The sequence below is a fragment of the Colobus angolensis genome, unplaced genomic scaffold (genome assembly GCF_000951035.1).
Source record: "Colobus angolensis palliatus isolate OR3802 unplaced genomic scaffold, Cang.pa_1.0 Scaffold131, whole genome shotgun sequence".
Classification (NCBI taxonomy): domain Eukaryota; kingdom Metazoa; phylum Chordata; class Mammalia; order Primates; family Cercopithecidae; genus Colobus; species Colobus angolensis.
In genome coordinates, this window is record NW_012114364.1 from 915947 (window position 1) to 939984 (window position 24038).

The 24038-nt window shown below is 38.1% G+C and overlaps 1 protein-coding gene across 1 annotated transcript in view; it reads left to right on the top strand.

Moving 5' to 3' along the window:
• The first annotated feature begins 4206 nt into the window (after window positions 1-4206).
• The window catches only part of IPO8 (importin 8), a 66982-nt gene continuing 47150 nt past the window's right edge, over window positions 4207-24038 (top strand). Inside the window, exons 1-5 of the mRNA XM_011934144.1 lie at window positions 4207-4636; window positions 9628-9709; window positions 15843-15999; window positions 18594-18752; window positions 19748-19904. Of these exons, the coding sequence (XP_011789534.1) occupies window positions 4553-4636; window positions 9628-9709; window positions 15843-15999; window positions 18594-18752; window positions 19748-19904 (639 nt within the window). The 5' untranslated portion in view covers window positions 4207-4552. The remainder of the gene's footprint in view (window positions 4637-9627; window positions 9710-15842; window positions 16000-18593; window positions 18753-19747; window positions 19905-24038) is intronic.

The following is a 24038-nucleotide window of genomic DNA, read 5'->3' on the forward strand; positions in this document are numbered from 1 at the left end:
AAACTATAGTACAACATCACAACTATGTACCATTTTTCCAGTTTCCTTCAACAGTAACATCTTGTAAAACTATAGTACAATATCACAACTGGGATATGGACATTGATACAGTCAAGCTACAGAACATTTCCGTCACCAGAATTCCTCATATTGCCCTTTTATAGTCACACCCACTTCCCCCTTGCCACTATCTCCACTTTAACTCTTAGCAACTATAGATCGTTCTATATTTTTTTAGTTTCAAGAAAGTTATATAAATGGTGTTTGACAAGATGCAACCTTTGGGATTGGCTTCTTTCCCTCAGCATAATTCTCAGAAGATTCGTCAAGGTTGTTGCATGCATCATTCCTTTTTGTTGCTCAGTAGTATCCCATGGTATAGATGTATCATGTTTATTTAACCATTCACCCACTGAAGGATATCTGGATTGTTTCCAGATTTGGGTTATGATGAATAAAGCTGCATATACACTCACAAGGTTTTTTTTTTTATGAGCACAAGTCTTCATTTGTCTAGGACAAGTGCTCTGGAGTGCAATTGCTGGATCATATGGTAGTTGCATATTCAGTGTTTTAAAGAAACGGCCCAATTGTTTTCAGAATGGCTGTACCACTGTACATGTTACCACCAACATATAAGTGATCCAGTTTCTGTACATCCTCACCAGCATTCGCTGGTGTCACTGTTTTTGATCTCTCCTTTTATGTTATTGGAATAACTGCTTTAAGTCTCTCCCTTCTCCAAACTATCATCTTTAGTGCTATCTGAGTTCAGTTTTAGACATGTGCCTTAAGTGATTTGGGGGATAGATATTGGTAGAAATGTAATAGGCATTTGGATATATTTAGTTTAAGGGAAGAGATAGATCTGATAACCAGTTTTGTAAGCTGTCTTTGTTTAGTTGATGGTTAAAGTTATGTAAGTGGATGAAATGACTGAAGAATGGGTAGACAAGAAAGAGAAGATGGCTGAGGACAGAGTCCTGAGAAGCGTCAAAGAGTTGGGCAATTGAGTAAACAAAGGATTAGGAATGTATTCTGTAAGAGAAAACAAGAAAAGAGGTAATTTAAAAATAGTACAAAATATGATACCAGATATTAGAGGCTGGGTGTGGTGGCTCACACCTGTAATCCCAACACTTTGGGAGGCTGAGGCTGCCAGATTGCTTGCGCCTAGCAGTTCAAGACCAGTCTGAGCAATGTGGTAAAACCCTGTCTGTACTAAAAATAAAGCTGGGCGTGGTGGCATGCACCTGTAGTCCCAACTATTCTGGAGGCTGAAGTGGGAGAATTACCTGATCCCAGGAAGTCGAGGCTGCAGTGAGCAGTGATCACGCCTCTGCACTACAGCCTAGGCAATGGAAGTGAGACACCCTCCCCTAATCTCTCAATCTGTCTCGGTCTCTGTCTCTCTCTCTCTCTGTCTACATACACACACACACATGAGAGAGAGAGAGAGAGAGAGAGAGAGAGAGAATTTAAGATGAGAACTAAAAATGTCTCTTGCATTTGGTATGCCCCTAAAGGGGTCAGTGTTCATCTTCGCTTGGCAGTTTTAGTGGGAAATGATGGGGAGAAACCTGGGGATAGGTGGTTGAAGCATAAATAGGAAGTAAGCTGACACAGTGAATGAAGACCATTATTTGGAATGAAGAGGAAAAGAATGAGCAATAATTAGCATTACTGAAGATTATTTTTTTTTTTGCTGGGGGAAATGTTTTTAGGCCAAGGTTGAATCAGTGGAGGGAAAGAGGCTGAAAAGGTAGGAAAAAAACTTACACATTGTCAACAGTGAGCACATTATAATGACTAAAATTTATTTTAGTGAAAAAATGTATTTAAGAGAGGAGAGATTTATGGAACAGGGTCCTGGAGGAGATGGGAGAGAATTGGGTTCAGACTGGAGAGGAGATGAGAGGGGTAAGCAGAGATGAATTTGTTGTTGAGTTGAGCCTGAGGGCTTTGCTCATCTTTGCAGGGTTCGGTGAGAAGGCGTAGGGAGCTTGAGAAGAGTCCTGAGAGTTGAAACGCCACTGAGGGAATGGAAAATGGTGCTGATTAAAGGCAATGAATAGGATGGTTGTGTCTGATTAAAGAACACATATTTGTAGTGATGTCAGTTTGCACAGTGGGTCAAGGCTAGAGTTAAGAAGCTGAATTGGGGGCTTAATAGCAGAAAATGATGTGTAGTGAGTAATGGATAGACTAAGAACTGAAATAGTGATTGAATTGGAAAATAAGCTTAGAATTTTTGAGGAAGAGAGAAATGGAAGAATTGGTTCTAATTATAAAAGAGGATATTGGAGTTAAGATTTTCAGAGGTAAAAAAAAATTTTACACAACCATGATGTCCAAGAGAGTGGTTTAGTGAAACGGTGTTTGTTCATAAGACTCTGTAGTGCTAAGGAGTTTCTATTTTATCTTGAAATTGATGAGAAATCAAGGAAGAGATACAGCAATATTAACCTTTCAGAAACTTTCTTTTGATGACAGTGTGAATAATGGATTAAAGAGGGGCAATACTGGAAGCAATTAGACATGTTAAATTCACTGTGAAGCACTTTTGCATCCAACTGAGGGGGAAGCTTTCAAGCCACCAAGTTTTCAGCCACATGTTTTCTACTCTGTCGATTGAACTCAGTTAATTGACCCAACCTATCTTAATTACCTGCTCCAGAAAAGATCATGTCCCCTCAGCTGTGTTTCGCCCACATCATCATCTTTACTAAATATAATTAGAACCCTCGCTTCTGGCTTAACCTCAGGAAAAACTAGCTCCTTAATATTTTCATGCCATTGAAATTGTGGCGCCAGATATGGCCACAGTGGATAGAAACAGTATAACTTTTCTCCTTACCTTTCACTACATTTTTGAGAAGGTCTGAAAATTTTTCATAAAACTCTCAGGCATGTAATTTTCAGTTTCCGTGACTTTTATCTTTCTGAAATGGGAGAGGTTCCCTTGTCCCCCTCACAGGGCGTGCATGGGATGGGAGGTGTGGCTTGCCTCTTCAGTGCCCCGCTGCTCAGACCTCTAGAGGCACACACAGACAGGAAGGCTGTGGAGCTCCGACCCCTTGGCAGTGTCTAGGGGTGAATGTTTACAGCTCCTGAAGCCCCAGTGGGTGTGTGTTACAGGCTGCTCTTTTAGTTTGTCTAGAGGGAGCTTGTGTTAACCAGCTCTATCTATTAGACCCTCTACCTTGTCGCAAGGACAGCAAGCTTTATGTATCCTGGGTTCTTGCCTTGGTATACCAGAAGAATTGGATCACACGTGGGCCTGGAGAATGAGTGCAAAGTTTTATTGAGTGGAAGTAGCTCTCAGCAGATGAGGGACCCAGAAAGGAAATGGTTTTCCCCGGGCTCTTTTCCGACTGCCGGGGCCAAACTCCGCATCGTTCTGCCCGTGGATGGTCTGCTCTGCCCGTGGATGGTCTGCGATGTGCCAGCGAGCTCCTCTTCTTCTACCCTTATGCTCCTCTGGACGTCTGGCTGCCTGTGTGCCTGCCTGCTAGGGTCTGGGGTTTTCATAGGCACAGGATGGGGGAGTGGCAGGCCAGGGTGGTCTCGGGAAATGCAACATTTGGGCAGGAAGGCAGGAGTGCCAGTCCTCACCTAGGTCGGTGGGGGTGGAAACCTAGCCAGGGACCACACTCTCCTCTACCCAGCACTTCACTTCCCCATCCCTATTATTTAAAGGGACCACGCTCTTCTCTTCCCAGCACTCCCCTATCATTTCTACACTGTAAATATTTTTTTGTTTATATTTGTCTCATCTATCAGGTTTGTGAGTTCCTTCACATTAACTTGCATGGAATTCATCTTGTTATAATGTGGTACCTAAAAATCCTAGTACTCTGGTTCAAAAATAAATGTTTAACAAATGTTCAGTGAAAGCGAATGAATAAATGATGACTCCCACACACGGAGGAACCCTGCTCACCTGTAAGGTACATGATTTGAAGGTTCCAACAAGTCTGTCTTGAAACAGGCCCAGTTGCGATGCCCATACAGTTCTCGGAATAACAAAAAGTGTCACACCATCCAGATATGCTTAATTTGGAAGCAGCTATAAGGAGACTCCCGGCCAGCTCAAGTTTCCTCACCTGGGAAGAGGCGGGAGGCTGCTTACCGTAAGCAAGAATGGCGGCCGCCTGCCTGAGTTCGGCAGCGCAGGTTCCTCTTCGGGAAAGAAGCCGAGGCCGCTTTCCGTACAGCAGCATGGCGGCCGCCAACGGGAGGCGGTCATAGCATCACGCCAGGGGGAAGAGGCCGCCGTAAAGGAAGCTCTGCTTCCTCTTCTTCCTTCTCCCGCCTCCCACCGGCTGTCGTAAAAGGGTGAATGGAGAGCGAGTTGTGGGGGGGAAAAAGGGAGGACAGGGGGCGCGGAGTCAGAGTGGCGCAGCAAGTGGCCGCAGGTGGCGACGGTGGCGGGGGTTGGGGTGTGAGGTAATCCAGGAGTCGCGGAAGAGGAGGCTGAGAGGGTCAAAAGAAAACTAAAGCTGCAGTCCGGCCTACTGGTCCGGGGGCCGCGGAGCCCCCACCCGGGGAGATGGACCTCAACCGGATCATCCAGGCGCTGAAGGGCACCATCGATCCTAAGTTGCGGATTGCAGCCGAGAACGAACTCAACCAGGTGAGGAGAGGGCCTTCGGCGCCCCTCTTCCGCCGAAGCGGCGCCCCTGTCGCCTGGCCGGGCTCCCCCTCCCCGGCGCCCCTCGTCCTCACCCCCACCAGGCTGGGGCTGACGCCTCACGGCGGGTCCCGCCCTCCGCCCCCACTGCCCCCCGGTCCAGTAGAGCAGGGCTCCCAGGATCTTTGCCGAGCAGCTCGCGCACCTGTTGGCCACCGTTGCACCTTTTCGTGTCGTCTTCCTTCTCCAGTGCAGTTTGTTCAGCCCACTTGGTCCGCAAGAAGCAGTTTTTGCAACCTGTGCGCTAGTGTTTTCAGGATGTGATTTCTTTTCCTTAAGTGCGCTGACTTGGGGAGCAGGTGGGAATTTTACTTACAATTCAAATCTGAGTTCATCTTTTCTCCAAACCCAGCCCTTTTTAGGTGTTGCTGTGAAGCACTCTGCCCACCGCCGCCTCCTGTGGGGTTGGCAGGACTGTTTTGACACTGATTGGCCGAGTTTTGCGGAGCGCTGGGCAGTGCTGTTGGGAGAGTGCTCTGGGGAGAATAGGCAGTTTTCATGGTGGTACTGCTTTATCTAGGACACATTAAACCAAGATGTGTTTGGAGAAATTTCTTATAAATGCTAAAATGTGTAAGACTTTTCTTTTTTCCTCCGTCTTCTGTTCTTCCTGATTAGCCTTGACGTTTTTCCAGCGTTACCCCCACACTTCAAAATTTTAATGACCTCAAACTCTAGCTTATCTCTTCTTCCCTACCGGTACTTGAGAATCATAGACCCCTTACTAAAAAGTAGGAATTAAGAGCTACCCCTGGGATGGAGAAACAGCTGTTTTAGGTTGTGATAACCTGTAAAATATAAATATTCCAAAATCTGCGGTTCTCAAAGAGTTGCCCAGGACCTGGAGCTTCAGCATCACCTGAGAACTTACAAGTTATGCAAATTATGGGGCTTCAGTCCAGACTTAAAGAATCAGAAACTGTGGGGGTGGGGCCAGTTGTATTTTAACTAGCTCCCCCAGGTGATTCTGTGCCTCCGGAAGTGTGACTAAAGTGTGACTGTCCTAAGTAAATGTTTCTGTTGGAATTGACTTTAAAAGGCAGCTGCGTGTTGGGAATCTTTGAAAGGGATTATTTTAATAGGTAATCTAGGTGGAGTTTTGAGTAGGTGTGAATGCAGGATTCCCCAGAGATAAAAAGGAGAGTGAAAACACTGCCAATGGAGAGGAGGTTGGGTTGAACTAATGCCCAAAGGTGATGTATTGGTGCCTGAAAAAGAAATGGACTGTCACTTAGAATAGCGGGAAGTTAAAGTCAGTACCTGTCCCAGACTTTGCAGAGTAAAAGTACTGTATGTTGGCTGGCTGGAAGAATAGTAATCCAGGGGTTAGTTAGGAAGAACAAAACGAGCTGAATTTGCAGTCTACTAGTATGAACAGGGGAGTTGGCCTGTTTATGACCCCCTTCTCACAATGAGGCCAGGTGTTCCTTTGATATCAGGTTACACTTCCCTATCCTTCACCTAACCTTCCTTTCTTTCTGATTCATCAGTATATAAGTACAGTTGATGTTATAGAAGTGGAAAAAGTACATGAGAAAGCCGGCAGAACTAGGAAACATTTAAGACCCAGTCCTGTTTTTTTTTCATGGTATTTTAGACAAAAGCAGGCACATTCAGGGTGGTATGCCCATAGACTCTTGATGGTAGTTCAGTCCAAATCCATTCCATCATCACTCTGCCCTGCCCCATAGTGTCCCCACCTCATCACAGACCGTGATTTCCCCAGCAATTTCTAAAGGTAGCTTATTGCTATACCACTCATTCAGCATTTATATTTTACATAAAGCATAGTGAAATGCTTTAAGGGTTTTTGAATCGGCTGTAAGTAGAACAAAATATAATGTCACCTAACCATGTAGTAAAGCATGCGTATAATGATGGGTTTTGCATGCTTGTCCTTTGTCACCACTGTAACATCAGACTTTGTTGGATAAATGGGTGGGTAAATCACCATAAGTGGTTACGGTCCACCTCTTTGACTAGTCTAGATCTCCCCTTAGCAGTATGCTCTGCATAGGGAATGGGAGCAGCTTCTGCGGTATACTGATGGATCTGTCAATTGCCGTTTAGAAAAGTAAGCAGCTTCTGCACAACAGCCTATGTTCCAATGGATAAATTCTCATTTGGAGCTGTATATTTTTTTCGGGCCAGCATTTTTCTGTTACTAGTGACTAGTTTTCTGACTGCTATTTGTGATATTGTTTCTATGGGAAAATGTATTTTTAGTTTTATCTCAGGATATTAAGCGTGAACCCTATACGTCTTCCTCATTTTCTATAGACCAGAAGTCCTATTAGTGGCAGCATAGAGGAATAGGAATGGGTAGGTACCTTCCTGAAGTAATTCATCCAGAAAGGTGTCGTCTTTTAATAAATTATCCTTCACGTGGCCTCGGTAGGGAAATAAGTTTTCACTTTCATCGCCAAGCTTTGGAATATCTGCTTTCCATGCATGTGTACATGCCATTTGCATTACCTTTTATTAAGATAATTTGTTTATATAATAGCACAGATATATTTATTGAGTTAATATATTGCAGATATTGGTATAAGAGTTTGTTCCCATGGAGCTGGGGATACAGACAAGTAACTTATATAATTTCAGGTCATAAGTGCTGTAAAGCCCGAGCAAGAGTGTTAGGATGTATAGCCATTCTCTGAAGAATGGCATTGAGTAGAGCGTTGGATGTTGTGAAGGAATGGGCCAGGCAAAGAACTGAGAGGAACAACTGTTTAGAAAAGGCCCTCAACTTGATGTGCTGGAGGACTGAGAGGGAATAATGGTTCAGAAAAGGCCCTCAACTTGATGTGCTGGAGGACTGAGAGGGAATAATGGTTCAGAAAAGGCCCTCAACTTGGCGTGCTGGAGGACTAGAAAGGTTAATGCAGCAGAGCAGTGAGTCAGAGAATGGGAGGAGACATCAGTTTTTTGCTTTGAGTTCTCATAAATGCAGCATTTAGTTAAGCAAACTGCTTATTTGCAGAAAACTTCACAGATACAAAATATCCTCGGGAAATCATTGAGAAATTAGTCTTATTTATTTTTTAGAAACTCGAAGCCTGAAGAGGCACAAAGAAATTGGGTAACTATTTCTGAGTAAAGTAGTATGAAAATATATCTGATTTTATCCCTGAATGTTTTAGCTGGCCAAGCTAACATAGAATGAATCAATGCTGAAAGAAGACAAGGTTTCTGACATTTTTAAAAATAGCAGACAGTTGCAAAAAGGGGAGTTTCAAAATATGTACAATGGCAACAGTGTTGAAATAAAAGTAGACTCTGCAATAGGTATATTGCTTTCAAATAAGTAGTATTTATTTAGGTGTAAAGGTTATTTTGTATGTGTGGAATAAGATTTTTAAACAAATAACGGAAGTCAGTTTTTTTATAATTAGAATAAACTATATAGATGTTTTAATCTTCGATTCATGACAAGATCTTTCAGTATTTAGAAAGTTATAAACATGAGTTATAATGCATATGTAGAAGGTGAAGGCTGGGTGAATCTGTATTAATTTTGCCTCCTATCAACTGTTGTTGGAACAAATCTGTTTTCTTAAAAACTGCTTTAAAATTCTGTTGGTTTCAATTATGGATAAAAAAGAATTTACATGCCACAGATTTGAGATCTGAAGACTACACAGGATGAAAGGAAGAACAATTATCATTCAAATGTTTTTGAAGGATGTAGAAAGATTTGGAAAGCACAATGTTCTTGGATGAAAAGGATTAATACTTTAAAAATGCCAGTTGTCTCCAAATTAATTTTGTAATCAAAAATGAGTAATATGCCCAAACCTAGCTGTGTGTTGAAAGGGATGCCCCCATAGATCCAGGCTCTGAGGAGAGGGGTGGGCTAAACAGACTCTCTGGGTCATTGTCTGGTTTGGCCTCACTGGAATTTGAGTCTTTTCAAATGAATGTGAGTGGACAAAGGCATATGTGGACTCTGGAATGTGACAGGACTGTACTATAGTCCAGGTACTGTAAATCTGGATATAATGTGATCAGAAGGAGTGGATGCTCTGCATTTTTTTTGCTTTGAAGGTCCCAAACTCAGGAGCAGATCAAAGTAGAGCACACCTATGGGGTGAAGTGACTCAGGCCACAGGGCAGAGCAGGAACTTCATTCCCATAGACTCACTTAGGCATTAAGTTTAAAAGATAGTACAGCAGTGGAGGGCAGCTGGTGATGACGGAGCGCTCAACACCGTCTCGTGAGTCACACTGTTCCAATCTGGACTGGCTTCTCTCCATTGCTCATGCTCAACTATGTAACATTATCTACTCTGTTTTGCTCTATTAGGTCTCCTATTTCCTGTAGCCTTTGTTTTTTTGTTTTCTGTTTGTCAAAAATACCATAAACAAAATTGAAGCACAAATGATCTAGGAAGAAATACTTGCCATGTATAGGTCAAATAAAAGATTGAGATTTTAAATTCATAAATAGCTCTTAGCATTTCTTAAGAATAAAGCAAACACTCCATTTACAAAAGGATAAAGGGAGTAAGGAATTTGTAGAAAAAACAGCCAACAAAGAGGGAAACATCTAACCTCCTAATAGAGAAAATGCAATTGAGAACATTAATAAAACATTAAAGTTTCAAAGGAATGATGATACCTGTGTTAGATAGATGGACACTATCATATGCTGCTGTTGGGAGCGTAAATTGGTATACTCCTTCTGGAGACCATTCTGACAATATGTTAAAAAAAATCATAAAAATGTTCATATTCTTTTATTCATCAGTTTCTACTCAGGAAAATTTTTTGACTTGAAGTATTTTAGTAATCTTCATTTTGCCTTGAAGGGTTTGTCTCAGTTTAAAAGTTTTTCTTCTATTTGAACAGTAATGTATTCAGTAACTGGTGCTAACTTATAAGCTACTCACTTATATTGCCCTATTTTATAAAACATTTCTTTGTAATTTCAGTCCTACAAGATTATCAATTTTGCCCCCAGTTTACTTCGGATTATAGTCTCTGACCATGTGGAATTCCCAGTACGACAGGCAGGTGAGTTGGTTTTTTATCCTTTATAAATTTATTTATAGGTGACAGTAGAATGAGAGTTTTATTTTATTTTTAAATATCTGTAATTTATTGAAATATTCGGAAGCACTCATGAAGGATTTCTAGTGACTTAAAAACTTACTTTCTTTTCCCTCAGAAATTTAGAGGTAGATACTGAGCTCTCAAATATCCTCTAGCTCTTTTTTTTCCTCCTCTCCCTTCCACCCACCAATTCCTTGCCTCTGTAACTTTGCCCTTATTTTTGTTAGCTTTCTCAATTTTAATAGCTAATCTTCCTAATGTTTTATGATTTCTGGTAGCCTAGCCTCTGGGCCCATAGATTAAGACCGTGAATTTATATATGTGAATTCAAGCTCTGTTATGTGGCAAATCGTGGAGGTAATGTGTTGCCCAGATGTTCCTAACCCAGGTGACTGCGGAGCAGGACTGTTTTAAACATGAAACTTACTTTTAAGTCTGTGGGATCTTACGGTGTTTCATGATGCTGTATATTGTTCTTTTGTCTTGTTTTTTTATGGACTGGTCATTAGCGCCCAGAAGGTTAAAAATTAGAGCTTTAGAGTGTCATGAATTTTCAGAAGATAATAATCAAAAGCTAAACAAGGTAAACGACAATAGCTAATTAAAAATATTTAAAAAGACTTGTTATGTAAGTGACATATACGCATAAGTAATTTGGACAATTTAGAGGAATACAAAGAAGGAAGTAAAATTACCCAGCATTCATCACTCAGAAATGGCCATCCCTACTCAAAAATGACCACCATCACTACTCAGAAATGACCATCATTAACGTTAGGTGAACATTAGCCTTTTTCCATGTGTTCAGGTAGAAGGATCAATGAACAGTTCTATAGAAATGGGGTCATAATCTACATGCTGATGAAAGTATTTAATTTTATTTGAACATAGAATAAAAAGATAAATATTAAGCTTTGGGAAGATCTGTAACACTGTATATGATTTCCTAAAAGATCCCTTTGTGGTTAAGATAAAAAAGAAAATCCTGTGGAAAAACACTGATGTTGGAATTATTTTTTGCTTTTATAAGGTTTACAAGACTTCTTTGTAAATTTTTGAAACCATAATTTGCACTTGTTTCATCTTTGTTTTATAAAACAGGGCTGTTCTGAAACAACATTTTGTTGAATGGAACCTATTTTAAAAACCTAAGTGTTTATAGGGCCATTGTAAAATTCCTATGAAGCATTTAAGAAATAACATTTTAAAAGATCTTAAAACAAGTTATTACATTAATGCCTTCCTTTAATGACATGGAAACATTAGAAAAACATAGTTTATACCTTACATTGTTCTTCATACACCCAAAGATGACTGCCATCAGCTTTGATGCATGGTTCTCCAATTCTTTTGTTTATATTACACATGCTATTTTACAGTTTCCTTTTTTTCATTTAACCATGTACCCTTGAAGATTGCTCCAAGTCAGTGCATATACATACTTCATTCTTTATAACAGCTGTGCAGTTTTTCTTTATATAAGAATTACCATGGTTTACTTAAACAATTTGGTATTGATGGACATTTTGCTTATTGTCGTTTTTTTTTTTCATTGTTGATAGAAGCAATGCTAAATGAGTGTCATTGGATGTGTATCTAGGTACTTGTGGGGGTATTTTTATAGAATAAATTATAAAAAGGGGGAAATGCTAGGCTAATGGATATTTATGACATTTAGAATTTAGAATCTTCTCACTAAGTTGCTTTTGCTTACATTTTCTACCAGCCATGCATTAGAATGCTAGGTTCCCCAAATCCCCACCAACTCTGTACAACTTAATGAAGTTTTGATGTAAAATGTAAACAGCATTGAAAGGCATTTTTTCTTCATAATTTGTTTTTTCGTAATTTAGATTTCAAATCTGTTAACTACCTTATAAAATTTATCTTGGTGATTATTTCCTAACTTATTAGGGCAACCTTCTTAGGGCAGCCATTTTTGTCATAGAATCTGAAATACATTTAAAAATTCTACATTATAACCTAAATTTAAGTAGTATTTATAAATTTTCTGCTCTGTTTAATCTATTATTAAAATATAAGGATGCTCCAAGACACCCAGACACATAATTTATCATCTTTAGCATGACACTTAAAAAAGAATGCTATGATTTTTGCTTTAAAAGAAAGCCTGTATAAAGCTGTAAAAAAAAATTATGCTAATGTTAAGTGGAAATACATCTGCAAAATACTTTTTCTCTTTTGTTTGTGGCAATGTAAAGTGTTCTTGCTACCATCAAGCGTGCTCACTGGTGAATGTCCTTTCTTATCTTACTGTGAGTTTTCAAGAAACAGGAAAAAATTCAGTATTTTGATGTTGCCAAGCAAAACAAAAAAATTTGAACGTTTGGTCTGCTGCTTTTCTTTTGAGGTGTTGATAAGCATAATAGCATTATTAATATTATGTTCAGTGAAGGAAGCCTATCTTAAATTTAGGATAGTTATGATCTGCAATGTCAAGTCACTTTTGTTTCTAATTTTTTACTCCTTACCTCTGAAGAGAAGAGACTCTTTAGTAAAATTTCTCTAATATATGTAAATTTAGGCTCAGAAATGTACTTTCTTCAGTGCATTTTGGACTTGCTATGAGAAGCAGAGAGTAGTTTGGATTTAAAAGTGGTGGTTGAGAGGTATTAGACCTGAAGAGGTCATCAGTGGTGACAGATGTGGGACTGTCATTTAAAAAAATAGCATGGTTTTTGATTTCTATGTTTGCCTGCTTCTTGTTCTTTCTTTTTGTTTGTGTTTCCAAAGGATGGACAGGGAGAAGATACAGCAATTCATTCTGTGGTTATTTGTTCAGAGGTTATTTGTTAAGATTGACCTCAGCATTATAGAGTGCAGAACCTAGAAATAAACAGAAAGATGCCTCTGATCAGTCCAGAAGCACTTTAAGAAACTTTTATTAACATTCATGCATTTTATTTGTAGAAAGCTTTGTAGTTTGTACTCAGAATCTATTTAATATTATTTTGATATAATTGACCCATTTGTTGTCTAATCTAGCCTTTCACAGAGTAATAAGGGAGAGAAGGGCTACAAAATTACAATGAAAAACAGCAAGACTTAGAAACATCAACTTAAAAGCATGACATTCTGCCCACTGAGATAACAGTACTTTCTTCACTTTGAGGTTATGAAACCCAATTGACCTCTGTTGTTGTGTTTCTGGGTCCAGAGCTTAAGTGATGATTCATTGTGCTGAAGGAAAAAAGTGTGTTTGTGTTTTAGAAAGTTAATTTCAACTTATGATGCTTAAAATGGTGAGTGGATTTTGTAGGTAAACTATCTTGGAGCAGCCATTTTTTATCATAGGATCTGAAATACATTTGTAAAATTCTATATTACAACTATCCTAAATTTAAGTGCCATTTGTAAATTTTCTTCTCTATTTAATCTATTATTAAAATACAAGGATGCTCCTTGTATTTTAAGTAAGTTTAATACTTCCTTTATGAATTGGATTAAGATGGTATTAGTCCTTTGTTTCTTAGTTCTGGCAAATGGTTTGTTGTTACGTACTTGAATTAAATGATTAAAGGGAGGTTTTTAGATTATTGATTGATATGGTAACAGTTATCTTTGGTATTTTTCCTTTATCCTTAGTAATCCATAATTATCCATAATAGTAATTTAAATTTTCTTTTTAATATATTTTCAATTTTATTTTACCTAATTGTACATTTATTTAGGCATATACAAATTAGTCAGTGTGCTTTTTTTAAAGCCTGTCTTGTTTGATGCACCATAATTTTTAAATTAAAACTTTTCAGCTATAAAATTAATATTAATAGTATTTAATGACTAAATCATAAATAAGCCCATGATTTTACCATGTCTGTATCTTTACTGTCTAAAGATTGCTTTTTGTTTTCAAGACTAGTTCTGTAGGGATCAAAATGATTTTGTGAATAATGTAGTTGATTTTTCTTTTTGCAAAGATTAATCTTGTGAAATCAGGCTGGGTGTTCATGCCTGTAATCCCAGCACTTGGGGAGGCTAAGGTGGGTGGATCACTTGAATCCAGGAGTTCAAGACCAGCCTGGGCAGTATGACAAAACCCTGTCTCTACAAAAATACAAAAAATTAACTGGCATGGTGGTGCACGCCTGTATTCCCAACTACTTGGGAGACTGAGGTGGGAGGATCACCTAAGCCCTGGAAGTGGAGGCTACAGTGAGCTGTGATTGTGTCTCTGTACTCCAGCCTGGGCGATAGAGTGAGACCCTGTCTCAAAAAAAACCCCCAAATCCTGTGAAATCAGTTTGAACTGCTGACACGTTGGTTCATATCCTTAGATCATTCATTCATTATTTTTTGAATAGTCTACACATTTTTATTGAATAGGTATTATTTGCCAGTCACTATTACATAATATAATGACTATACCCGATAAAACATGGTACTTAGCCTAGAGCCTGTGTGGTCTGAATTAAAAACAAGTAAGGGAAGAGAGAAAACCCTAACGCACATCCCGCTTTATATAATTTTTGTTTTTACCCAAATAAATTGAAATCATAGATGGAACAGTTTTTCAGAACTTTAGCTACTCAAAACTAATGAAAGAGGAGCTTACAGGATGTCAAGTTCATAATTTCACTAAATTTCTTTTATGTTTTAGTTAATGTAGAACGTATTGGTGTATTCTTCATGGTATAGTGCTTTTACTACCCAATTTAGCTTTTTTTTCTTTTTCTGATGGAGTCTTGCTCTGTTGCTCTGGCCGCAGTGCTGTGGCATGATCTCGGCTCACTGCAACCTCTGCCTCCTGGGTTCAAGCAGTTTGCCAGAATTACAGGTACCTGCCACCAATGCTTGGCTAATTTTTGTATTTTTAGTAGAGACAGGGTTTCACCATGTTGGCCAGGGTGGTCTCAAACTCCTGACCTCAGGTGATCCACCCGCCTCGGCCTCCCAAAGGGCTGGGATTACAGATGTGAGCCACTAAACCGGGTCACCAATATAGTTTTATGTTAAAAGTTGGGTGAGGAAAGAGTTGGGTGGGGAAAGAAGAGAAGCTTAAGGGAAGAAAGTTATGCTGCTTTCCAAATCATGTATCTTTATTCTTTATACACACACACACACACGACATTATAAGTATTTACTTACATTCACTGTTCAACTGGGATGGTTAGAAAGCTTCACATTCTGGCCAGGTGCACTGGCTTCTGAGGTCAGGCTCCTGAGGTCAGGAGTTTGAGACCAGCCTGGCCAATATGGTGAAACCTTGTCTAACTAAAAATACAAAAATTAGCTGGGTGTGGTGGCACACGCCTGTAATCCCAGGTGCTTGGGAGGCTGAGGCAGGATAATCATTTGAACCCGGGAGGCAGAGGTTGCAGTGAGCCAAGATCTTGCCACTGCACTACAGCCTAGATCACACAGCAAGACTCCGTCTCAAGAAAAAGAAAAGAAAAGAAAGCTTCACATTCCTTCTTAAAATGCTGTAGCAATATGTCAGCCTGTTTCTTTCAGAAGGCTTTTGTTAAAAGTTGAAAACAATTAAAAAGAATAGAACAAAATGAGATTATGTATTTTGATACATGAGAACATATAAAAATTTCTTGAGTTTTCCAAAAATTTTTGAAGGCTGATGTTCATTTCCCTATTATATTTACAAGTAGTAAGTATTTCAAAAAGGTTGGAGGAAAATTACCAGTACTATAAAAAGCAGAAATACTCCAAAATGCTAGTGTTTGATAGTAGCCAGTGGGAAAACAAAAAACCAAAAAAGCCACCTTCATGAAGGAAAGTAGAACTTTACCTGTTGTCACCTCAGAATTAGGCATTGCAAAAAGTATGATTTTATGATCTCATAGTATGTTTACTATGCATGATTTCTAGATAATTTTCCTGTCCTGTAAGCTCTGGATCTTGACTTAATGAAATATTTTCTGCTTAGACTAGCTGAAGTGAAACCTTTAAATTCTTATCCACTTGCCCTTCCTGATTTCGCTGTTTATACCTGGAAGAGTATCCATTTTTGCTGGGTTTCATGTTTAACATTGAAGGGTTTGGACTTTCATGCTCTATAAGGCTGAATTAAAGCCATCCTTTTTGGTACTGCTACATTAGCATTTTTTCTCAAACTCAGCTGCCATTTACCTGAAGAACATGGTGACACAATACTGGCCAGATCGAGAACCTCCACCAGGAGAAGCAATATTTCCGTTCAACATTCACGAAAACGATCGCCAGCAAATACGTGATAACATTGTGGAAGGAATAATTCGGTCTCCAGATTTAGTGAGGTATGTGGTGCTATATCTTTAGGATTACTAGAAAGCATGAAATGCTTAGATCTGAGGGTAGGTGCTGTTGGATCTAATCCTCAGACTCATGTTTCTTTTTCTAAAGAGGTAAAGTAATAAAGTGGGACACTCAAAGAATATTATTTTACTTAGTGGTCTTTGCATTTGTAATTCTTTGCCTCAAGATATTTTGGAAAAGATTTTGTTGCCATATGTTGCCACAAAAAGAGGTAAGATTAAAAAAAAAAATCATACTTAACCAAAACAGTTGTGTAAATCTTGCTACTTAAATGACCTTTATTCTTAGTAATGATCTCTTGACTTTTTTTACTACCTGCTTTTCTTTTCTTTGATACAGAGAGATTGATTCTGGGAAATTTTACCTACCACCCATCTTAATCTTTCCCTGTATTTTTATTCACATTTACGAATTGAGCATGTTTTCCTTCAGAGAAGACAGGATAGAGTAGGTATTAACTAGAACAATTGTCTCCAGTTTGAAAAATCATAGATTAGATGCCATAGAGCAATAGTGTCCCTCAGAACTTTCTGCAGTGACAGTGTTCTGTGTCAGTGCTGTCTAATATTAGCCACATGGCATCAATGACTGTTGAGCACTTGAAATGTTGCTAGTGTAACTGAGGAACGGAATTTTTAATTCCATTTACTTTTGATTCATTTAAAGTATGCATATGTAACTAGCAGCTGCTCTATTGGACAGAGCAGCTGTATAGTTAAAAATTTTGCAGTCTTAAAATAGGAGAAACAAATTCTTTTCAACATACGAGATAGTAATTAGGTATCTTTTGAAAATGCAGGGACAAGTAGGTGAAAACAGTGGTAGAGGAATGAAACTTTTTAATGTCAAGAGGTTGAATATAACGTTAGCTCTGAGTATCTAATAGCCATCATGACATAAGCAGTGGAAAAGGAAGAAAGTACGACAGGTAACAGGAAGGAGAACAAGCATTGAATCCTTAGAGCAATTAATTTGTTAAGAGGAGAAAATAGGTGTACTGGTTAAAAATAAATCACTATTATTCTCATTGGTTGCCCAAATGCCAGTCATGGGACTGATACCCCTGTGGTACCATCATGTATCCATTTATTTTCAAAATCTTACATTTTCAAAAGTCCCTTAATCTTCGAGTGGCTCTACACAGTAATGCATGAAGGATGGCCTTTCATAACCATCCTTTGCTTGGAATGAGAAAGGACTGGGAGGATCAACCTGAAAATGAGATTTAAAAAAATGAAAAGCTTCAGTTTTATTGTATACAAATATGACATTTATTGTTTAAAGGAGCAGCTACTACTGGCACTAGAGGAGATTTTTATCTTTATTGTGGGACAGTTCTCTGTGGCTTTGCCCCTTTTATGTCCTTAAGGCTTAACTATAATCATTGTTGAAAGTTCTTCTGCCTATTCTCAAAGTTTAGGAGTATTACAAAGGGATTTTTCAAATAGATTTGATAATGTGAAGAAAAGGCATCATTTTGTTTAATTTTACCAGTTTAAGTGAATCTGAGTTACTGGTTGTTCAACTGAAAATGCTTTACTTTTTTTAGTTGCATTGTGGAATCCTAATTTTGCCAGATTTGTTTCTTAACTATTTGAAAATGTCATGTAAGGTCATATTTGGTGATAACATTGAATTGATAGTTTGTAGAAAAGAAATTTTTGCCCCTGTTGTCTTTTCAGTTTCAGTTAAAGTGGAAATCTCATTGAGGAAATGATTGATTACTGATCTGTGTTGAGGAAATGATTGATTACTGATCTGTGTTATCAGATAACATATTTTAGCATTTAACTTTGTGGTTTTATTAAAGGAATATTTTCTTCCTCTGTTTTATGTATTTTCTGTTGGCTTTTTCATATTATTTTCTTCCTCTGTTTTATGTATTTTCTGTTGGCTTTTTCATATATTTCTTTGAAAGTAGCTCTTAGGTCTCCTCTTCAGGAATTGCCTCGCTAATACATGTTTCTTTCTTATACTCGGGATACACAAATTAGTATCTCAGACTGCTTTGGATACATTCAGTATACGGTGTTGGGTTTTAACTGATAAAGGATGAGTTCAAGATTTTGGCCCATAGGGAAGCTTCCACAATTATGTAGGCCTTCTTTGTACTCACTTGTACCATCTTTAGACTAAGTTTGTCTGTTTGAAGTGTTATTTTCTTCCCCATTTAGGATATGGTAACCAAAATATGAGATATAATAAGCTGGGAAATTTTACAGAGCGGAGGTAGATTCTTTGGAGTTTTTTGAAAATTTTAAACTATTTAAAAATTTTTTTGAACTGTATTTAGGATAAGATAGTTTGAAAGGTTTCATTCATTTTAGGAACTCACCCATTCTGTTTATTTTCAGCAAGTTGAGCCACTGAGGATTTTTTTTAGATATGTCTTTTCCCCTATCCCACGTATATAATTATGTAATACAGGTAAACAGGAGATAACAAACTTTTATGTAAAATATTAGAAGGCTTTGAAACATAGTATTTTCTATGTATAATCTAAGTTATAGTGTTTTCTTAGTATAATCTAAGTTATAACTACTTAGATTTTGGACTTTTCTTCCCTACCTTGTAGAGTCCAGTTAACAATGTGTCTCCGTGCCATCATAAAACATGATTTTCCTGGTCACTGGCCAGCAGTGGTCGACAAGATAGACTATTACTTGCAATCACAGAGCAGTGGAAGCTGGCTTGGCAGTTTATTATGTCTGTATCAACTGGTGAAGACATATGAGTAAGTTGGTTTCCATTGGCTGAAGAAAGCAGCCTTGTGTAACTTAGAAATAATTAAGTTGCATAGAGTGGTCTGTTGTGGATGTTCTGCACAGGTTATCAGATTAGTCTGGGAAATGTTGGGTTAAACATGCTTAAATGTGTTTATTTGCTGCAGTTATTGAAAGAAACTTTAATGTGCTGATGGATATTGCTAACCTCTGAGACAGTGATATAATATGAAGCACTTCAAAAACTTGTTAGTTGCACAGGACCATTTATTAACAGCTTCCTTGGAAACTCTGATACAGAGATACCTTAATATTTGTCTTCTAGGGAGTATATTAAATAAACCAAAATGTGTACTTTTTTGGATGCAAGATAGAAAATGTTAACGTTTCTTTGCTAATGACATTCTTTTCCATAAAAGCAGTTTGGGTAGGTGGAGGACTAATATCACACTTAATAGTATTGCTTTCTGGTTTCTAGGAAGATTGCTATATGTGCATATAAAGTCCTGTAGTTCTCCTTTTAAACTGGTTAGTTCTTACTCTACTTACGGAATTTTTAGAAAATATTTCAGATTTATAGCAATTAAAGCGATCTAAGAGCAACTAAATTTTAAACTCTTTTAACTGCTCAATTTAGGGTAATATAAGAAAAAAAACATTTCCCCCCATATTTGTTACGTAGTTTGTCTGTTTAAAATAGCATAGCAACTTCTATTTTATAGTATGGATTTTGGCTTGATGAAAATTAATTTAAATACTAGAAACATTCATGTAGGAAAAATGCAAAATAGTCTCGAATTGCTTTAAACTAGTCTAAACTGTGCCTAAAACAGGATGTGTTATTTTAAATTTCTTTTCAACTTAATTCTAGCAATTCAAACAGAAACTGTAAGCCAATGTTAATGATTTTGTTAGTTTTATGTATTTAAAAATATTTTCTAATTTATTATTGATAGTTCTTTGGGTGGGAAAAATTACTTTTCTGTTTTTGTCTTTGCTCATGTAGATATAAGAAAGCAGAAGAGAGAGAACCTCTTATAATAGCAATGCAGATATTCCTGCCTCGTATTCAGCAACAAATCATGCAGCTCCTTCCTGATTCCTCCTATTATTCTGTATTACTGCAGAAACAAATTCTGAAAATCTTTTATGCACTTGTTCAGGTAGGTTTCTATTGCAGAAAACAAATATGGAGTCCTGTATTTCTGCCTGACACATGGAAAGTGCTCAGTAAGTATCACTTATTATTAAAAATTATTATATATTCTCCCATATATTTCTTTAAAAAATGCTTTTGAGGAACAGGTTCACAGAAATTAATTGCCCAAGATCATCTCAATGGCAGATCTGCCCCTGTGTGCATTTCACTCTAGTGTCTGAAATCATGGGTAAAGCACAACCAGGGTAGGTAAACCTACCTGCTCTAAAACCTGATTACTCTACTTATCTGTTCTATAGCATTCCTGCCTGTAGATTAGTTATGAGAGAAGAAGAAGGTAAAGAAGAAGAGAGTCCCTCTTCTATTGGGAAATCATATTGATGGTAGTTTCGTTGCATTTGACTCAAAGCTAACAGAAGATTTAAGGCTCATTTTCCTTGGTTTAAAATACTGCCTAAAAAAAAAAATCTGAATGCTATAAGGGATACCAACATGGGAATCCAGAAAGATGGAATATGTTTGAAATATAAAAATATTTAACATCAAATCCTTGAAAGGCTTGGGTAAATTATTTAGGTCTGATTGGAGGAAGAATAATTGTTTGATGAATGAATTAAACTCTGTTACATGCTTTCTAGTTGAATTTGTCATGAGAAGAGGATGGTTTTGTTGAGCTCAAAAACCAAGATAGTTTGGATCCGTCTTTGGCTTTTTATTGACTTAGATACTTAAACTGTTTCAGAATATTTTACTTTTTATTCATTCATTCATTCATTCATTCATTCATTCATTCATTCGAGACGGAGTCTGGCTCTGTCGCCCAGGCTGGAGTGCAGTGGCGTGATCTCGGCTCACTGCAAGCTCTGCCCCCCCGGGTTCAGGCCATTCTCCTGCCTCAGCCTCCCGAGTAGCTGGGACTACAGGTGCCTGCCAGCATGCCCGGCTCTTTTTTTGTATTTTTAGTAGACACCGGGTTTCACCATGTTAGCCAGCATGGTCGCCATCTCCTGACCTCGTGATCTGCCCGCCTCCGCCTTCCAAAGTGCTGGGATTACAGGCGTGATCCACCACGCCCGCCCCAGAATATTTTACTTTAATAAAGATTTATATTTTTATTAAAGCCTCATCTTTTAAACTTTTAATAGGGGTAGTATGGGGCACATTTTTTTTTTCCCCCAGAGCAGACTTTTTGCAGGGAAAGAGAAGGGGGAAGGAGTCAAATGTGAGAGGAGAAGAAACTAGAATACCGGGAAAATATGTTCTCACTTGTTTTGAAATAATATTCAGAGGCCAGACTTCCCTTTTTTATTGGGAGAAACAGCTAGAAATTGGGAAGTAAGACAAAGGCTGATGAAATAATTTTTCTAAAGCCTCTACCTCTAATTGGTTTGCTAAGAGGACAGAATCTACATATTTTTCTCAGTCTATACTTGTTAAAAACCTGAAAAACCTCAATATTTTTAACCATTTTGGTAATCTATTATGTACTAATACATTAATATTCTCCTCTGGGAAATAGAAATTCAGAAGGCATTAGAAGCCACTATTATAATGCTGACATAAGTAAAAAGCGATAATATGAGAAGGGGCAGACAATTTTAAAAGTATGAGCAGCTGGGTGTGGTGGCTCAGGTCTGTAATCCCAGCACTTTGGGAGGCTGAGATGGGCGGATCACCTGAGGTCTGGAGTTCAAGACCAGCCTGGCCAATATGGTGAAACCACATCTCTAGAAAAATACAAAAATTAGCCGGGAATGATGGAGGGTGCCTCTAATTCCAGCTATTCCAGAGGCTGAGGTGGGAGAATCGCTCCAACCCAGGAGGCGGAGGTTGCTGTGATCCGAGATTGCACCATTGCGCTCCAGCGTGGGTGACAGAGCGAGACTCTGCCTCAAATAAAATTAAATTGTAATACAACAGATGTTGTCTAAGTAGCATTTATAATATTTGTACACGGCACGTGGATATTCTATACAGAAGCTCATCCTAACCTTCAGCCTACTTCTCCTCTGTTCCCTATATCAAATCCAAATGGCTCCCAAATACACCTAGAGTTAAGTGTGAACTTCTTAATATAGCCCATAAAGCCCTTCATCTCCCCCACCTTCTTCTCTTATTCCTACCTTTGTACGTGTACAGTCATGTGTTACTTAACTCTGGGGATACATTCTGAGAAATGCCTTGTGAGGTAATTTTTGTCCCTGTGTGAACATTGTAGAGTATACTTACACAAACGTAGATGCGATAGCCTACTACATACCTAGGCTATGTGTTGCTCCTACACTGCAAACCTGTACATGTTACTGTACCAAATACTGAAAGCAACTGTAACTCAATGGTAAGTAATAGAAAAGATATGCTAAAAATACAGCATAAGATATTTTTTAAAAGGCACACTTGTATAGGGTACTTACCATGAATGGAACTTGCAGGACTGGAAGTTGCTGTGGGTGAGGTAGTGGTGAGTGAATGTGAAGGCCTAGGATGTTAGTCTGTGCTTACAAATGTTGAACATTTAGGCAACACTAAATTTATAAAATTTATCTGCAATAATAAGTTAACCCTACCTTACTGTAACTTTTTTACTTCATAAACTTTAATTTTTTTTTTTTTTTTTGAGACAGTCTCACACTGTCATCTGGGCTGGAGTACAATGGCATAATCTTGGCTCACTGCCACCTCTGCCTCCTGGGTTCAAGCAATTCTCCTGCCTCAGCCTCCTCAGTAGGTGGGATTACAGGCGCTTGCCACCACACCTGGCTAATTTTTTGTATTTTTAGTAGAGACGGGGTTTGACTATATTGGCCAGGCTGGTCTCAAACTCCTAACCTCGTGTTCCGCCCGCCTCGGCCTCCCAAAGTGCTGGGATTACAGGCATGAGCCACCGCGCCCAGTCAAACTTTAAAATTTTCAACTTTTTGACACTGTTGTACTAACACTTAGTTTAAAATATTAACATGTTGTAGAACTGTACAAAAATATTTTCTTTATATCCGTATTTTAAAAGGTTTTATATTTTAGAATTTTTTTTTTTTTCAAAGTTCTTCCTTAAAAACTAAGACACGCACATGTTAGCCTAGGCCTGAGCAGGGTCGGGATCATCAGTATCACTGTGTTCCACTTCTATATTCGTCCCACTGGAGTGTCTTCATTTCAGGGGCAATATGGAGCTGTCATCTATGATAATAATGCCTTCTGGAATACCTCCTGAAGGACCTACTGGAGGCTGTTTTAGAGAACTTAAAAAGAATAAAAGTAGAAGGAGTACACTCTAAACTAATGATAAAAAGTATTGTATAGTAAATATATAAACTAGTAGCATAGTTGTCATTACCAGTTAGGTACTGTATAAAATTGCTATACTTCATACAGCTGGCAAAGCAGTTGGTTTGTTTACACCAGTGTCACCACAAATATTTGAGTAATGCATTGTGCTATGACTTTAGGATGGTTACTATGTCACTAGGTGATAGAAATCTTTCAGCTCTGTTCTAATCTTATGGGACCATTGTTGTATATGCAGTCTGTCATTAACCAAAATATTGTTATGTGGTGCATGACTATATATATTTTTTCCAGTTTGATTGTAAGCTTTGTGGGGGCAAAGATTGTCTATTTTATTGTCTGTAGTATGTAGCATGTTTTATACTGAATGGATGTGGAGACAATATCCCTCTTCTCCTGCACCTCACAGTACAGCACAAGTGAGCCACATATCTGTGTAGTACAAAGTGGACTGTAATTATTATGCTACAGTGTAGAGGAAAGTAATTTTAAAAAGTTTCATATAATGAGATAAAGATTTTCATCAAGGTAGTTAAAATGGAAAGTTTGACCCTCAAAGGGGTAAGTCATAAAAATCACTCACCTAGAGTCTCATGCTGAATAAATGAGACCTTGGGGTATTCATTTTTTTTTTCCTTTTAAAAAGTAGACCCAAGAAACAACTCATGGCAGGTAGTCTTCTAAATTTAAAAATTTAAGTTCTATATATACATATGAATCTATTTTTTTTTATTATTATACTTTAAGTTCTAGGGTACATGTGCATAACGTGCATGTTTGTTACATATGTATACTTGTGCCATGTTGGTGTGCTGCACCCATCAACTCGTCAGCACCCATCAATTCATCATTT